General features: G+C 35.8%; 2 protein-coding genes across 7 annotated transcripts in view; one reads left to right on the top strand and one right to left on the bottom strand.

Annotated features, from left to right (window-relative positions):
- Window positions 1-12,243, bottom strand: part of sbno2a (strawberry notch homolog 2a) — a 58,101-nt gene extending 45,858 nt beyond the window's left edge. For 3 of the 6 annotated variants that reach the window (XR_013200731.1, XM_077222113.1, XM_077222111.1), the window contains exons 1-5: window positions 12,182-12,243; window positions 11,099-11,275; window positions 9,389-9,468; window positions 6,904-6,991; window positions 1,253-1,426 (exon numbers count right to left, since the gene is read on the bottom strand). Coding sequence is in view for 4 of the 6 variants with exons in the window: in XM_077222113.1 (XP_077078228.1) it covers window positions 1,253-1,426; window positions 6,904-6,991; window positions 9,389-9,468; window positions 11,099-11,218 (462 nt within the window). In the remaining 2 variants the exon portion in view is untranslated. Of the gene's footprint in view, window positions 1-1,252; window positions 1,427-6,903; window positions 6,992-9,388; window positions 9,469-11,098; window positions 11,276-12,040 lie in introns of all 6 variants that reach the window. The other 3 variants (XR_013200730.1, XM_077222110.1, XM_077222112.1) reach the window with 2 other exon arrangements.
- Window positions 12,244-13,348: 1,105 nt separating this feature from the next.
- The window catches only part of tm6sf2a (transmembrane 6 superfamily member 2a), a 21,177-nt gene continuing 15,406 nt past the window's right edge, over window positions 13,349-19,119 (top strand). Inside the window, exons 1-2 of the mRNA XM_077221800.1 lie at window positions 13,349-13,645; window positions 14,336-14,439. Coding sequence (XP_077077915.1) covers window positions 13,554-13,645; window positions 14,336-14,439 — 196 coding nt within the window. The 5' untranslated portion in view covers window positions 13,349-13,553. The remainder of the gene's footprint in view (window positions 13,646-14,335; window positions 14,440-19,119) is intronic.

A 19,119-nucleotide genomic window follows, 5' to 3' on the forward strand; every position in this document is an offset into this window, starting at 1 on the left:
AGTAAGAATGTTTTATTGTGAAATTGAACACAATATATGCCAATGTTGTTTTCAATAAAAAACATTTGCACAAAGCAAGCCGATCCACTTTTCCATGTTGATAAGAGCATTAAAATGAGAAAAAATAATGGGACAAAAAGAAATCAAGAGACATTTAGAATAGATAAAACTGTGCGATTAAATGCGATTAATCGCGAGTTAACTATGACATTAATGCGATTAATCGCGATTAAATATTTTAATCGTTTGACAGCACTAGTTAAAACATAATATGTTGGATATCATTTTTTTTAACAATAATCATGTTTGTCAACTTGCCATCAGCAATTATCATTAAAAACAATGCAAATATTGATATTAGTAAAACTCAATGTGTGGCTTTTGCACTTTTTAAAGTACACTTTTACACATAAATACCCTGATTTACGGTTTTATTTAGTTATAATAAAAAAAAATCTAATTTAATTTCTATCCGATTAATCGATTAATCGAAAAAATAATCGTCCGATTAATCGATTATCAAAATAATCGTTAGTTGCAGCCCTATTATAATGTTCTCATTATAATTTCATGTAGCCGATATGACAGACTTGCACTGTTGCACTTTAATGTATTTTCCTTTCTTTTCAAGCACTTCAAAATCATCAATGTTGATCAGTGCGCATCTGAAGTGTCTCAGCTGAAGGAAGCAATCCATTATTTATCGGCTTTAATATATCGACCAAATTTTCGATAGCGAGAACGTTAAAAATTAACATATATCAGCCGATACCGATATGGTGGCCGATATATTGTGCATTCCTAATAGAGAGGGAGTACTGAACACATTTACATGCACATCAATACACTGACGAGTACCAAAAATCAGCTTATTAAGATAACACATGTTCCAAGTTTACATGCAAACCAATAACCTGGCAATGCAAGAAATCGGTGTTTACAGATTATACATTGAAACGTAATCTTCCGTGTACTGTGTACTTCTCCATAGGCTTTAATCTGATACCACAAGTATTTTCATGACGGGAAAACTACCTACGGCAAAAATCTAACTGTGTACCTTACTAATAACTTACTAATAATAAATGAAAATGGTTTAACGCATTTACATGACCTCACACGTTGTCGGCTTCTTAAAACAATCAGTTTAAGAGCATGCATGCAAACGTGCTGATTGTTATTGAGTTTTGTGGCAGGACCAGTGAAAATGGCGGAAAAAGGTATATCTGAGAGAAAACCAGAGTATAAATACCGGTCTCTGACTGTGTCCAGGTGTATCCCAGCACATCGGTGCCACGGTGCCCTCAGCGGGTAACTGTGCCAGGCTTTCAGGGCCGAATCCTGAAGGGTCTGGATACTCCGACAGAGATTCAGATGGCGAGGAGAACAGCGATGTGTTGGACAACTCCTCGATGCATGGCAATTCCTAAAAACAACAACCATAAAAACATGTTCAGAAGTTGACACTTCAGTCACTGGCATCATTTTACTGAAATACACATACCAGCTTTTCATTCTATAGATATATATAGATATTCTGTCGTGTTTGTGGAATTAAGAATGTGTAGTTCACTTTGCAAATCAAAAAGAAAGTTTAAAAATAAGATGATAAACAAACATAACTCAAAATGAATAATGTGCACATGAAATTTAAACGATTGTATTATGAAACGTGTTATTTTCAGTTGTGTATAAAGGTCTTAACTTTTGTCTTAAATAATTGTTTTTTGTTTGTATCTTTTTGCATAGATTACGTGTAGCAGTGGAAGTTACGCTTATTATGAAGAAGTGGTATGTAAAATAAGCTAAGGCTTCAGCCTACATGTTTAATTATTATGGAATTGTGTATGAGGGCCAAAATAAATAAAAAATCTTGATGATTTTAACAGTGCAGACCACAATTATACAGTAAACTTCAACTCAAGCTTAAGGTACAGAAGTAGGTATAGACTTACACAAACCCATAATCCTTCAACAATCAAATGAAAGTCCACTCTAGATAATGTAACCTTCTATTCGCAGATGCATTTGGCATCTTGAAAGTGCTCTACGGAATGAATTTTTCAATAAAAATGATTTCTGGCTGTCAAAAGACGATGAAATTGCCTTGTATTATTCTGAATCTACTCTTTTCCGACAGCGAGACATCCAGTTGTGTAGTATTTCCATTTGTGAGAGTGAAACGGGCAATTTAGCCGAGATAAAAGTCAGGACTGAATGATGGAACAATAACAGTAAATTCTGCGGGACAGAAAGAAATGAGGAGAAAAGTACAACGAGGGAGGTCAGAAAAAGAGATGAAACGCATCAAGAACTGATATCTGTAGAAGCAGATGTAATAAAAGAACGAAACTCGCAGCAAAAGGAGGATCAAATGACCTGTATCTACACTGAAGTCTTTTAAAATCAAGTCACAACACCTTACACTAGAAGTGAAGATACATGTCACTTCATAATGGTCACTAATAAGGGATAGGGATGCTCGATTATGGAAATATTGAAATCATGATTATTTATGATTATTGGTGGGCGATGTGATCAAAGTCTTATTTCATGATACGAGTAATTTTAAACAGTGAAATTTCTAAACTAATAAGTAATGTAGGAAAAAGTCCTAAAAATAATTACATTAGACAAGTACATAAAATACAATAAGAACAAAGAAAGTAATTACAAACAAAAAGGAGAAATAAATACAATAAAAACAAAAAATACAAATTAAATAAAGTGTTAATTTTTTAACTTAAAGTCAGTGTTTCCCCTACAATGTATTCAGCAGCGGCGCAGCGCCGCCGCTGGATTTTCAGCGCCGGTTTAAAATCTTTCCATGATCAGTAATATCACGACATTCTCTTCATTCACGTACACACCTAAAAACACTGAGACATGGCGACCGGCGGCGCTGCATGCGGTGGCTCTGAATCCACTTGTAAACAAGGAGGAAAGAGCCACATATGGAAATATTTTCGATTAGACTAATGTCACGTTGCCATAAGGGGCCGTTCACATATCGCGTTTTTTGCGCGTGCAAATTCATTATTTCAAATGCGGCCGGCGCGCTCGTTTTCCCAAGCGCGCCTCTGTTCATGGTTGCATAGCAACGACAGACGCCAAGGGAGAGCAAGCGCTTGTGGAAAGGAGAAAGCGGTACGAACTGCGCTCTCCATGAGGACGAGGAAGTATCACCTACTGCTCATAGTCCTGATAGTTAACGTTAAATCATATTTAATTTTTCAGATGAGTCTACTAAACTTGTTGGTGTCCTTCAGAAATCATTCTAATATGATATGTGATGCTCTTTTCTTTTCTTTTCAAAGATTCTTTGATTAATAAAAAGTTAAAAAGAACATCATGTAATAATATTTCACAATATTAGGCTACTGTTTTTTCTGTGTTTTTTTAATTAAATAAATGCAGGCTACATGAGCATAAGACTTCTTGCAAAAACAAAAAATACCCCCACAATCATTCAATTACCAAAGAGCCTTAGAGATCTTCTATGAAAAGCCCAGAAAAATTAAGTGCTCACAGATTGGGTGTGGCCTTTCCCATTAACATAAATTTTTCAATAAATTGTAAATAATCTTTTTCTGGGTTGTGCCGTTTCATTTTTCCCCTAAACAATTTCTACCAAGCTGAAAATGAACACAAAAGAAAACCATGAATAATCCTGTCTAAAATTATAAAATTAAGGTTTCTGTTTGTGACTGCAGTTCAAGGTACGTCCTGCAATAATCATGCCTTGAATCAGTTGATGGTATGTCATATTTGTTTTTCTTAAAATGTCCATTTCTATCCACAAAACTTGCCAGAAGTCATGGTTTAAGGGTTTTTAAAAAAAAAAAACTCTTCCAGGGTGCATGACCCCGGACCCCACCACGCGCGGCTTGGTAACAACCTTGGGCACGTAACAGCACCGCTGCTGGAAAAATTTCTAGGGGAAACACTGAAAGTATTTCAGTTTTTCAGGAAGATGTAGTAACGGTGATATTCAGATTAGTAACTGAATTTAATAAAATGAATAAAATTGAATAATCAAATGTAAAAAATCTGCAATTTTTTTAATTTTTCCTTTATTTTACCAGGAAGTCTCATATAGATAAAAAATCTCTTTACAAGAGAAACCTGCCCAAGGAAGAAGCCACATATAAACACAACATATTAAAAATGCTACGTACAATCATACAAACCTCAAGCCTCTCAAGAAAAACCACCACGCTGAATACCACAAATAATGCTGTATAGACACTGTAGACATTAAATATATATTCATCCTTATTAAAGCTACTTAAGTTATTCAGTCAAGATCAGTGAGTGATTTTCCTGTGTCGTGTTGTTTGATTATCATTAATGACAGACTGTAGCAGGTTTATTAGTCTACTGTCACTTTAAGAGCTAATGCATAGTGATGATGTGTATTGTTTACTTTTTAAATATTGTATTGTGTACTGTTTTGCACTGTGTTTGTATTATTTGTTATTTGCACTGTGTTGCAAATAAGCAGTTTTGATATAACACTAAAAAACAACGTATCTGGCTAGTCCAATGCTATTGTTATGTCCATATCAAATAAACAAATAAAAAATAATGCACTGATCCAATATATTGTTACACACGTGTTTTCTTTTTTAACTGTGTGTACACATTTACTTAAGACATAACCCTTTGTGTTTACATAAATATTCTTCAGAAAAGGCATTTTTTACATTTTTGTGTGTACGCGTTTAGACGCGCATCCGAAACCCATTTGCTTATCCTAGTCCGAGCTGAACACGGCTCGTGCACACAGAAAGCCACCTGTGAAACAATGTCACTTTTGCAGCTTAATGCGCTTTTGATAACACTATTTAATATCAATACCACAGTTTAGCAACAGTAGGCTGCATTTTACAACACTCACTTATTTGGCTGATTTTTATGTTAATTTTGAGCTTTTAGGGAGGAACGAAACTGCGTTGGATGGAATACAGCAGCGGCACAATAATATTTTGCCTCAATTATCTTGTTTTCATAATCGTTAGAAGCCAAAATAAAAATAAAAAATCTATTAAGATTAACCGCAAAGCCCTGACAAGGGACCAATCAGCTGTGAGCTCAGGGATCTTCAATTATTTTCAAAAGAAATGAATGTTGCATGGACATTTTTTTTTAGCAAGCATTATACAAAACAAAGAGATCAGAACCCTCACAAGCTGACTTTGATGTAACAATCAGAAGTTATATAAATAAATGTCTAATTAAATTCATAACAAACTGATGATATTTGTAATGATCAATGAGTGAATGTTACCAGTATTTTTATATTAGAAAACATTATACAAAACACAGAGATCAGAAGCACCACATGCTGACTTTTCAGAAATTACTTTAAAATATCAAATAAAATTCATAAATTGGTGATATTTGTAAAAAAAAAAAAAAAAACAGATGGACAGAGAAATCAAGCTGCTGAAGTAGCATTACAAATTAAAACAATAAAGTGAGTCAAAGAGGAATATAAAATATTTCAATCAAGAGATATCATGATCTACATTTCTAAAAATTAAGCTTTTTGAACTAATTTCTCTTACAACCATAGAAAACAACAATACCCTAACGCATCGCGCAGCCTAACATGAAAACTTCTGTAAAATAAGACATATTTAACCAAACCTAAGCTGTACCTTTAGCCTGGGTCCTGCCCGCTCAGAGCGCTGCAGAGTAGGCATCTGACCGAGTGCCAACAGGACTCTCATCAGAGAAAAACATTAGCGTGAACTGATAGCAGAAGTTCCCTTAGACACAGATACACTGACACACAGATAACACTCACTCAAACAAACTCGAATACAATCATGCCAGTGTTTGCTCTGGGGTGTGGTGGTCTTCTTTCAGGAAATGAGGCTTTTGTGTCCACATTTACAGACACAGCCAAGCCTAATTTTACCGCAGTGTGCTTTCAGAGGTGTTGACAGCAGTGAGTGGCGCTTTAAGAGGTTTTGATGGCAGTGTGTGACTCAGTTCAATGTAATGTATGCAAAAACAGAGTAAATAGTGAGTATGTGCCTGAAGAGCGATGTATAAGCAGCATATAATTGATTGCAAACAGCAATAGTTATGTGGATAAGATCTAAACAATCTATCCTGACTAGTTTTCATGTTCTTGTGCAAACACAGAGAGAACATTTTCCCACATATTATATAACTTTCCACGCGTCAAACAGAGATAGTCAATGTACAGCATTGTAATGCCTACTATTTTTAATAAGATTGTGAAATGGTCACCGTATGAAACACTAAACATTTCAAACCTGGGTTATTATTGTTAGTTAAACATTTTCCAAATCATGATTCAAGAAAGATCTTCATTTCACTTTCAGTTCAGTTCATTCATCACACAAAAAGCCTTCTGTAGCTGTGCTAAACTGAAAGTCTCAGATAATGTGTTTGCATTAATGTCACAGCTTCATCATGATGATTGTGTGCTGTGCTTTTATCCGGCACGTAAGAACCACAGCTGCTATAATTATAGAGTAAACCATCTTTTGTGTTAATCACACCTACATGTTCAACAGCACTGCTTTGTTCAGCTGTAGGTTTGAGATTAATCCATTTTCCTGCAGGCTAAGCTATTCATTAAAAAAAAAATAATGGTCAAAGCACGTTAGTGATCCTGAGATGCAGGTTCATGTAAGGCCTACTGTTGTCTGCATTTCCACATTGTCCCACTTTCCTATTCATTTACAGCTACTAAAAGTCCATAAAGTACAAGATGGACAGGCAGATGCATAGATCATCATGGATTTCAACAGGGTTTATCAGAGCAAATTCTCCGAAATCAGTATCAAGAGAGGAAAAATTTCGTGTTTCTGCATTAATTTCTCAATGGTTGTGGAAGCAAGAAAAGACGGGATCTGCTCGTACCTGGGAGAAGTCTCCGTTGCGCACAAGGTCATGAAAGTCAATGTCAGAGAGGTCCAGATTCACAGAGGACAGGTTCGGCTGGAGCTGCCTGATAAATCAGGGGAGAAAGATCAGGAACAATCACAATGTCTTCAAAATACACCATAGAAATACTGATAAAATCAGAGTACTTCATATCAGATTACTGATATATTAACAGCACCAACAGGTTTATATCTCTAAATGGACAGGTATCATCAACTAACTCACGATAAAGTACATGTGTCACATGCTCAATATATCAGAATGCACCACAATATTAGAATTGAAAACTGCACCAAACATATCAGAGACAGTTAAAGGTTAAGAGTCATTTGAGTCGATTTAGTGAGTCGTTTAACTGATTCAGTCAAAGATCTTCACTGCACCAATTAATTCATGAGTTAAGTGAGATTAAGCTGGATGTTTATTTTGCATGCAGTCAGCAAGGATTAAAAAAAGTGTTGACTATTTATTTGTCAATATATAATTAATAATATATATAATGAACAATTCACAACCCTGTTAAAAATGAGGACTGTCACTAGCGATTACTGAGGTAATCGAGTATTCGGGCGATTATTTTGCCGTTTAATCTGAATTATGAGGTAATAAAAATAGACCTAAGTGAACAATAACCATTAAAACGCCTTCAAATACAAAGGTATAATAACAATGAGGCAATATAATAATTGGCTCAAATAAAGTATCAAAAGCAAGAAATCATATGGTTTTATTGAACAATACTGTTAAAATACATAATGTAATATGCATAATATAAACAATCAATTTATGTATATTATGTATTAACAAATGCCTGGTAATTGCTGTTGTTACACTTTACAGCAGATCAAATCTTTGTTTAATTTTGGCCAAACGACATTTAATTCAAATGTCCACTTAATCTTTAATACGGAGCCACTTCTTTACGATAAAAATGCTACAGCCACTGTCATTTCTTGAACAAGAACATGCAAACTCAGTTTAAACTTATATTTTGAAATCGCGAAGCACAGTTTGCATATTTAGAAACATATTGATGTATTCTCCTGCGTTGGTTTAGGTTTATAAATGATTTACGTTACAAATCTGCTGAAATGGCACATTATAAGAATGAACATTATAATGAATAGAGATGCACCGATTATAATTATAATTTTCTAGGCCGATTCTTCATAGAGTTTCATAGATTCCGATTTAATTTTTTCTAATCACTTTACAGCACACACACACACAAATATTTATTTTCTATCTTTTCTTTAATTGAACATTTTAATTAGAACATTTTTTTCAACACATATTTGCTATAAAATAGAACTATATAAAATTCTCCTGGTGTGGGAAATTCACACACATCTAAAGTGCAGTGTTATGGAGGAACCATTTCCTTTTCACATCCAATATCCAACTAAAAAAAATTGATATATTCAGCAAACTAAACTTCTCTATGAAAAGAGGTAATGGCAATAAAACAATATATAAGCGCTCACTGTCAACGGTGCAGAGAGGTAAACTCGGGCAAGTGCAGGGAAACGATTGGGAAATAATAAAAACAAGTTTAAATGGGTACATTATCTATAAATATTTTTGATTCTACATTTTCTTTTCTGACATAGCCTACTCCAGTTCTTGTTAAAACACACCAGACATGCAAGGCACTTTTTGTGTGAAATCATATTTATTTAGTCCATCAAAAGTGTGCTTTCCGTTTAATTGAGCGTGAGCAGCGCAGCAAAAATAGACTGTGCCGAAACCAGCGCTTCACTGGTGCTCACGCGACGCTCCTTGTCCCGGTGCACGGCGAAAAAACCCCGCGCTGCTCACGTTTGCGGTGTGAAACGGCCGTAATTCACGAGGTTTCCTACATGTGTGTTCCGTGTGCACGTGTGATGCTGATGTTGCACGATGTTAATCATGCGGCGCCTGAGTGCATTTGACCGGCAAAAATTCGGCATATGTCAGACTGACCGGCCGGTCGCCGATCATATAACATTATAAGAGACTCAAACCCGCAGCATATGCAGAGATGGAGATTGTTAGCCGAGCTGCTGAATCATTTAAATGATAACAGTGCAACACTTTGCATGAAACACAAAGCGCGTCAGACTTTTGCGTGTTCCCAAATGCACGCTATTGCAAACCCAAACAAACCGCACATGCAGAGACTGAGATCGTGTGGAGCAGCATTTACTGTTTTACCAATTCACACACATGCAAATAATTAAGAACCTGAAACCAGCAGCGCACAATGCCATATGTTTTTAAAATGGTTTTAATATATCATGCAGCCTTTTGAAAACGGTCTACTGAAAACGGCCACTTGCGGTATTTTGCCAGTTAATTGACACAGGTAAATTGCCATCAAGGATTTTTTTTTTATATTGAGTACTCAAATTTAATCAAGGAATCATGACAGCCCTTGTTGTAATTTTTTTTTTCTTGTTGACGTACAGTGTGCATAACTCACCTCCCAGATTGCATAGGATAGTGCTGGTTGTATTGAGTTTGCTGTGAATACGCCCATGAGTTAGACGGATACAGCTGATTCTGGGGAAACAGGAAACAAACAGCACATCTGACACAGGAAGTGACCATTTGGAAACACTGTTCAGAAGAGATAATACCCATTAACCCAAATATTTATAATATGAACTAGTGACTCATATGGACATGATGAGACCCAACACAAATCGTGCACATACATGGTGAAGACTAACAGTTCACCAAATAAACAATCATAAACCAGGTGATGTGAAGCAACTGTTTCTAGAAGGATGATTACCATTGGCTACCAACGCACTCCATGTCCGTCCCATATTGGACACGGTTCGAGACCAACTAGAGTAATAGTTATGAAGAAGACAGTTTAAAACTGCAGATTTAATCAGATCAGGAAACATGTCATGAAGACTGTGACATTAGAAAGTGTAGCAGCAAACATACTCAAACAGGCTAGTATAATGACTTCAATATGTTACCAAACCCAAGCCTGATAAGATCAGGAGAATTGTTCATCTGTAACTAAGTTCAATTTGCACTGGGCTTAGGTTTGTAATGGGGAATATTAGAGATACCACATTTCTCTGCCAATAGTGATTATTCAGAATGACCGATACCGATAGGAAAAAAATCTCTCCTAACTAATTCTGTAAACTATATAGGGAAACCAACAGAGCCCAAATAATTATATTCAACTGCTATTTATTTTCAGATATAATAATTACACTCAAAATAACAACTGAAATGTTTGTATACAGCTCATATGGTCATTTTAAAAAAGCTTGTCTTCATGACAAATTATTTCAAAAATACATACATAAGCTCATCTCTAGTGTTTTTACAGCCATCTAATTAACTGTGAACACTGGTTAACTTTCCTAAGGTAAATGCAACATTAAGTGACATTGTTCACATGCGGTTTTATTGACGTCTTTCCGCAATTGAAACACTGATTTAGAGACATGATACATTTCAGTTAGTTGTACTGTATCTTTCAAAATTCCTTCTGATGTTCATACATGTTTTTTTCATGCTGTAACTTGTAGTAAAGTGGAAGAAAAGACTGACTGCTTCATCACTTCACATTTAAGAGTGTCAGAACGCGATTTATTGTTTTAATTTTGTGATAATATGGACAGAATTTGAAACCTGAGACGTTGTTTCTTATCAGAACAGTAACAAAGCACAAAGCTCTTTGTGATTATTGTTGATTATTGAAATAAACATACATGAACATCAGAAGTTGAACAACCGCGGAAAGGCGTCAATACACGCCATTTTTTAATTTCAAGTCCACTGACTTTAATCTAGTAACTTTCCTATCTGGTTTGTTTGTCTGACAAAATGGTGGATTTGGCATTATGATTAGTCAAATCACCTGTCAATCAAACTCTAGGCGAAGGGCCCTGATCATCGCTGCTTTTAGGAACAATAGGCCAATGGCCGATAGGGAGATACTGATTATTGTCCGATACATTGGTGCATCCCTAATATATATATATATATATACACGTAAAAAAAAAAATATATATATATATAAAGAGAGAGAGAGAGATGATTCAAGTTCAAACATGTGCAGACCTTTAGTCTGAGACTCTTTATATAGGGGTAACTATAACATTTACAAAAAACAGTCTTAATGTAAAATTTGCATGGTATTCTAGACATTTAATTTTACCTCCATGGAACTTGGGAGAGGAGGACTGGGAGCGCTGAACTTCGGGCTCCCCAACTGAGGGTCCTCAGGGTGCAGATAGTCCTCCGTGTCCATGACAACAGACGTGGCAAGAATGGGCATCAGGCTTCGAGAAGAAACATGATTACGAGTCGAACCCCCGTCGTTCTTCAGCCATCTCTGAGAGAGAGAGAGATCAGTCAGTGTAAAAATCATCACAAATAATCTCTGCATCCACGGCTGATTACAAACCCTCCAGATTTATTTGACCAGCTACAGATTTGGCGGTGATTACTAACAAGATAAAAATTACGAGCTACAGATAAACGCATGCAAACAGTGCAAATTATTTGAAACCACTTCTATTTTGCATTTTTCTAATTAAATGCAAGTGTTTCCAGAAATTATGTCATTATCATAACAACCGGATCTATTTTAATTGAAAAATGTACATTAACCAGATGCAAACAGATTATTTTAGATAAAAAATAACAGATAGATAGATGAATAAATAGAATGCAAGACAGATATGTTAATGGGTTAATATATTCAATAAGTGATAGAGGCCTTGTCTATGTGACAGTTTGAGAGGAATTACATTGCAAGTACGCCTCAGCTTTATTTTAACCTCTTTAAAACAACCTGTCACACATCCACCCTTAAAAAAACAGATGATATCAAAATAGAAACATTTAAACATACATACGATTATCTTAAAATAATCTGTCTGAGCGTATGTCAAACTGAAAAGCATCGACCAAACAGCACTGGCCTCTCAAACACGCGACTTTAATTTGATTCCCAGCTCGTATTGATTATTGTAGACTAACTTAATTGATTTATACACGAATTTATCAGCTGTCTGTGTGTTTTTTCTGATTGACTCAATGGAGCGCTATTGTTTGATTCGTGCTAACATGCTAACCTGAGAGAAAACTATCTCACCGAGCGTTAATTAACCCCCCCTTTTCGCGAAACCCCTCAACGAGCACTAACGACCACTCAATCTGGGTTTTTCTCGCTCGGTAAAGGTGTATTGGAGGGGTTAATCCATATTTTTCTACCCCTGTACGGTTGTTTACCTACTTCCTGGTCGACGTCGCCATCTTGTTCTTAAAGAAGGAGGACTCTTCCGCTGACGTCATCGCCGATCCACAACGTACGCTCGACTCATTTGGTTTACTATTTCCCTTGTTTATACATTGTATTTTTAAATATATTCTAGAAGCTCTAAACCCAGCCATCTAAATACGAATAAAAACAATAATTTATTAATATTAGCTACTAATAAATGTGGGTAGCCTAGGCTACTGTGAAATCATATCAATCAATCATGATGAAATCATCATCAATTATCCTAATTAATAGGCCTATGTAAAAAGTAGCTGACTTAAATTTTTAAGAAGCCAATTCACTTGTTCAATTCACATTTCAACTTAAATTACATTAAACTGAGTTTAAAAATGAGTTGGATCTTGTATAACTTATTTTTTAAAAAGTTTAAAATTGCTTAAGTTATTTTGGTGAAGTAGCCTAAAAAGTAGCGTAAAAAAAGTAATAACTTATTGATCATATAATTATTTACAGAGTAATCTCCTTCAAACTGCTTTCAGGACCTTTTTTGTTGTTTCTTTTTTTGATGACAGTAATACCAATAATCATTTTTTTTACTGTAGCCTAGTAACTGGGCTAGTGTTTTGGAAACTGACAAGGTTCTGGCAAGGTTATTTTTATGGTCTCTAATAATGTTTCATATGTTTGCACAAAAATCGTTCATGGAATTCTGAATAGTTTTAGTAGCACGGTCCTAATATTTTTTTTTTAAATGTTAATTGTTTCAGAACGTTCAGAGAACATTCAAAATTAACGTTCCAAAAAATTTTAGCATGTTTCGTAAAAAGTTCTTAGAACACATTTTGTAGCCTAATACTTTATTTTAAGGGGACGTATACACGTTACTACATGTACCCTACTTAGTAGTAATAACAGTAAATTATGCATCGGCTATATTACAAGTAACTAACCCTAAACGAAACCCTAACCGTAACTTTAGTAAGTAACTACATGTAGGCTAGTTAATTAATATTACTCGGTACTTCTTTGAAGTACAATGTCACCTTAAAATAAAGTGTAACCATCCACACGTTTTTCTCCTGGCTGGTCGCGCCTCATTATCGATGGGACTCTTCTTTCAGATATGGGCGGTTATAGGTCATAGTCCGTGGACTTTGGAAGGTTTGACCTGATTTCATGTTGATTCCATCATCATCATCATCATCATCAGTGCTGAGTAAACTACAGGACACACACTGACACAGAGCCGAAACTTCGGGGAAAATCAAGACAGGATGTGCTATTTCAGTTCCTAGATATTTATTTTCATCGCTATTTATATATTGCCTGTATATTTTTGCTAGATAGAGCTCAAGGATATTTGTGTGGATTCCTGATTTCGTAAATGGATTTTCCTCCAGAGATCAGTGTTTTTATTCTGTCTCTGACGGCACCTTTTATTCTCTACACAATCAACCATGTGTCCTTCCTACAAGAGTAAGTTTGCATCATTATTTTACATGCCTGTTAAAGAATATTGCATTGACATTAAGCAATGCAAACTTGTTTTTGTTTTTTTACAAGGCCGTACGTTTAGAACTGTGACTTTTTATGAGGTTTGTGAGGTAACTTTGCTTTTAAAACTACTCATAAAACTACTTCGTTTTGTCAAAAGAGGGCAACCAACCTCCGTTTCAAACTCCATTTGATCAAGAGCTGATCTGATCACTGAGCTGACAGTTTAATGCACTGCATTGGTGAATCTCATGAAAGCTTTCAAGAACATTTTGGCCATCAGATATTTTTATATGATTTAATGAAATGCAATCAAGTTTCACCCTCAAAAATCTCATAATGCAGAAAAAGATTACTTAAAAAGAAAATTATTCATAGCCTACATGATGTGAATATTTTATATTTAAATATTAAATATAATTTATGCAGCATTTTAAGTCTAATACAATAAAATTGACTGTATATAACAGTCATAAGAATTGAATGGAAATCAGCTTTGACAATAATGAGAATTACATATGGTCCTAAAATAGGCATTATTTTGTTTCCTGTATTTATGATACATTTTAACCTGTTTTGGAGGGTGAAATATGACCTCATTGATAATTCAAGATAAAAACAAGCCTCCGATAATCATTTATGATGCTTCAAACGACATGTTTTCTCATTCAGTCCACAGGTTATACTGGCTATAGGCATCGCGGTTCTTACAACGATATTCCTCCTGGCAAACCTCAGTGTCAAGAGTAAAAAATCTACTGACCCTCTCTTCTATGGTAAGTCCAATACTGACGGATGAAGATGCAACAGCACAAACTTACACAAACATTCCCCTTAATTGAAAGAAAAATCACAAATGGGATCTCTTTAATATCTCAATTATGTTCTCTAAACATACTGGAAAAAAAACGGTGTAGAAACAGTTTACGTTCAGACATTACTGGTAAATTTCACAAATAATTACAAAGAAACGGCAAGTAACAAATTAAATTAAATGTGAAAGGTTCAATGCGGTTCTGCATACCTGTATAAACTCAAGGGTTCTTGGTTTCATTTTAAAGAACTTTATGCTAAAAAAATTATATTTAAAGGTACAATAACCTTTGGCCCTCTAGTGGTTACAAGCAAAACTGCATGTATTTTGTGGAAGAACATTGTTTTGGTTGTGCTGCGGATGAATATAATTATCCTGCTCATAAAACATTCACTATAGGTTTAAGTCAAGTCAAGTCAAGTCACCTTCATTTATATAGCGCTTTTAACAATATGGACTGTTGCAAAGCAGCTTTACAGTGATAATAGGAAATTAAAGTAACAGAGATTGTTTTGGCTTTACAGCTGCAACTCTAGAATAAAGTTATTATCCAGCTAAAGTTAGTTTTGATTGATTCACTTCCGTCGCAATGATCATTAGTTATTAATTTTGGGGCCGCTAACACGACACCGTTCTAACCGAAAACCCTTAATGCGATCCGGCTGCTCATTTGCATAAAACAGTGCCTGGTGGCTCTGAGAATTTATTTTTTTATTGCTTCCGCGTAGCCACGTGAATCGAAACATATCCCGACAACGTTTTATCAGTACAGAGCTAAAGAGGCCTTCACAAGGGAGAGACTAGTGACACTTCAGGGATGCGTTGTTGTCGTGTCCAGGCGCAGGTCCTTCATCAGATCCGGATCCGGCCTGGATCCGGCGGACTGCGGTAAACCTCGGGATAAACAGAGAGACTAATATTAGCGTAGACGCCATCCCCCTTATGATGTTCAAAGTACATCAGGATTTATGGGAAGTGTTCCCGATTCCTGCTGATCTAAACTATGCAGCCTAACATTGAATTATAGAAGTCTATAGAGTGTAATGTGTATGTTAAGCCAAAGAGATGTGTTTTTAGTCTAGATTTGAACTGACAGACTGTGTCTGCTTCCCGGACAATGTTAGGAAGATTGTTCCAAAATTTTGGTACTAAAAAGGAAAAGGATCTACCGCCAGCAGTCGATTTTGTTTAAGAGATGTAACCAGTTTAGATGGAAAGGATCTCTAAATGAAGATGTTACTGTAGCTTTACCCATTAAAAGACACGCTACTTCCTTCAACATAAACTCCAGCACAGCATTACAACAACCATAATGAAATTATCTTCACAATAGATAATGCTTTACAGTGAACTCTGTTAGAGAGATACATGACAGTTTATCTGTTCAATAAAACACCTCACTCTCCTGTTGAGTAATAAAAACACTTTTACAACATTTCAAATCCCTCGGTTCTCTTCATCTCTGAAAAGCCAAGCCAATGTTGATTCTTGTTTTATTACGAGCTCTGTCTCGTTCTCTTTTCTCCAGCTCATTAGTTTAAAGCGGTTGATTCTTGGATAATTGGATAATTAAAATTGGATAATTAAAAATAATAAATTAAAGGAACCTTTAAATATGTGTTTTAAAGGTCATCAGCATCATAAATCCTGCAAAGTTTTTTATTTTTACATTTTTTTTATAATGTATATTTATAACACTACACTTTGTATTATATTACCGTTGCAAACAATTAAAAAAATTTAGTTAACGCTGCTGACGGTAAAGTTGTCATCTTTCTCTCTTCTGACTGAAGTTATCAATCTTTCTTTATTTTTCCCTCTATTTGAAAGCTGTGAAAACATTATTATGAAGTTTTTCTTTTGCTACTTGAGCAAATGGGAACACAGAAATATATATTTAATGTAGTCTTTCATTCACCGCTATAGATGTTTACCCAACTATGAAGACTTCCGTTTCTGAGAAACCCGGAAATGTGAAAAGGGTTCAACTGATTAAAATTAATCTGTAGAATGATCCCATGATGGATGAAGGTTTTATATATGAAGCACCTTTCCTTCTAAGAGTGAGAAAGTTTTTTTTTTTAACTAAAACATACTCCTATAATCTTAATTTATGTTTTTGTGAGCTCAAGTCTGCTCACATTTCTCTTGAGAAACCCCTATTAAATTTCAGAAAGAATCTCAACAGTGTTAAATTCTGTGCTCAGATTTATCTGCAATCAAACATTGAGTTTTTCACTAATTTTCACAATTTGTAGACAAAGTTGGCACATATATCCTATCTGAGACCTTATGTTTATTGAGTTCTCGATTATGTTTCTGTCTCTGAAGAGCGTTCTCAGAGCAATGTGTTTTCATGTGGGCCGTGTCGCTGTCTTTGGTGGAAAGCCACTAAAATCAGCCGTGTATGCGTGTGTGTGTGTGTGTGTGTGTGTGTGTTCAATCCGTGTGTGATCTCGGCTTCTCTAAAGTTTCTCTAGCCTTTATTTGTCCGACTGCCAGTGCCATGAATCCAAAAGTGAGTCGACTTTCCTACTTGGGAATGAGGAAACTCTGGTCTGATCGAAATCCTCCTTCTCCTGGACAACCGTGAGCCATCATTAACTCTGCTGTCTGAGAGAGAAATCAATAGTTGGCGAGGAAAAGAAAGTGAAAGCCAGACAGAGTCTAAGAGAGAGAGAGATAAACGAGACCAGAGTGAGAGATGTAGAGATGAACTTGGTGATGTTTCCAATCTGTGTGTGTGTTTCAGTGTTTCCAATCTGTGTGTGTTTCAGTTTTTCCAATCTGTGTGTGTTTCAGTGTTTCCAATCTGTGTGTGTGTTTCAGTGTTTCCAATCTGTGTGTGTTTCAGTGTTTCCAATCTGTGTGTGTTTCAGTTTTTCCAATCTGTGTGTGTTTCAGTGTTTCCAATCTGTGTGTGTGTGTTTCAGTGTTTCCAATCTGTGTGTGTTTCAGTGTTTCCAATCTGTGTGTGTTTCAGTTTTTCCAATCTGTGTGTGTTTCAGTGTTTCCAATCTGTGTGTGTTTAAGTGGTTCCAATCTGTGTGTGTTTCAGTGTTTCCAATCTGTGTGTGTTTCAGTGTTTCCAATCTGTGTGTGTTTCAGTGTTTCCAATCTGTGTGTGTTTCAGTGTTTCTAATCTGTGTGTGTTTCAGTGTTTCCAATCTGTGTGTGTTTCAGTGTTTCCAATCAGTGTGAGTTTCAGTGTTTCCAATCTGTGTGTGTTTCAGTGTTTCCAATCTGTGTGTGTTTCAGTGTTTCCAATCTGTGTGTGTTTCAGTTTTTCCAGTCTGTGTGTGTTTCAGTGTTTCTAATCTGTGTGTGTTTCAGTGTTTCCAATCTGTGTGTTTCAGTGTTCTAATCTGTGTGTGTTTCAGTGTTTCCAATCTGTGTGTGTTTCAGTGTTTCTAATCTGTGTGTGTTTCAGTGTTTCCAATCTGTGTGTGTTTCAGTGTTTCCAATCAGTGTGTGTTTCACTGTTTCTAATCTGTGTGTTTCTGTGTTTCCAATCTGTGTCTGTTTCAGTGTTTCTAATCTGTGTGTGTTTCAGTGTTTCCAATCTGTGTGTGTTTCAGTGTTTCCAATCAGTGTGTGTTTCACTGTTTCTAATCTGTGTGTTTCTGTGTTTCCAATCTGTGTCTGTTTCAGTGTTTCCAATCAGTGTGTGTTTCACTGTTTCTAATCTGTGTGTTTCTGTGTTTCCAATCTGTGTCTGTTTCAGTGTTTCTAATCTGTGTGTGTTTCAGTGTTTCTAATCTGTGTGTGTTTCAGTGTTTCCAATCTGTGTGTTTCAGTGTTTCCAATCTGTGTTTGTTTCAGTGTTTCCAATCTGTGTGTTTCAGTGTTTCCAATCTGTGTGTGTTTCAGTGTTTCCAATCAGTGTGTGTTTCAGTGTTTCTAATCTGTGTGTTTCAGTGTTTCCAATCTCTGTGTGTTTCAGTGTTTCTAATCTGTGTGTGTTTCAGTGTTTCCAATCTGTGTGTGTTTCAGTGTTTCCAATCTGTGTGTTTCAGTGTTTCCAATCTGTGTGTGTTTCAGTGTTTCCAATCTGTGTGTTTCAGTGTTCTAATCTGTGTGTGTTTCAGTGTTCTAATCTGTGTGTGTTTCAGTGTTCCCAAGCTGTGTGTGTTCCCAACCTGTGTGTGTTTCCAATCTGTGTGTGTTTCCAATCTGTGTGTGTTTCCGTGTTTCCAATGTGTGTGTGTTTCAGTGTTTCAAATATGTGTGTGTTTCAATGTTTCCAATCTGTGTGTGTTTCCAATCTGTGTGTGTTTCAGTGTTTCCAATCTGTCTGTGTTTCCATTCTGTGTGTGTGTTTCAGTGTTTCCAATCTGTGTGTGTTTCAGTGTTTCCAATCTGTGTGTGTTTCAGTGTTTCCAATCTGTGTGTATTTCAGTGTTTCTAATATGTATGTGTTTCATCGTTTCCAATCTGTGTGTGTTTCAGTGTTCCCAATCTATGTGTGTTTCAGTGTTCCCAATCTGTGTGTGTTTCAGTGTTTCCAATCTGTGTGTTTCAGTGTTCTAATCTGTGTGTGTTTCAGTGTTCTAATCTGTGTGTGTTTCAGTGTTTCCAATCTGTGTGTGTTTCAGTGTTTCCAATCTGTGTGTGTTTCAGTGTTTCCAATCTGTGTGTGTTT

Source organism: Siphateles boraxobius, unplaced genomic scaffold, assembly GCF_051911475.1.
Source record: "Siphateles boraxobius isolate OS27281-9 unplaced genomic scaffold, OSU_SipBor_1 86, whole genome shotgun sequence".
Taxonomy (NCBI): Eukaryota; Metazoa; Chordata; class Actinopteri; order Cypriniformes; family Leuciscidae; genus Siphateles; species Siphateles boraxobius.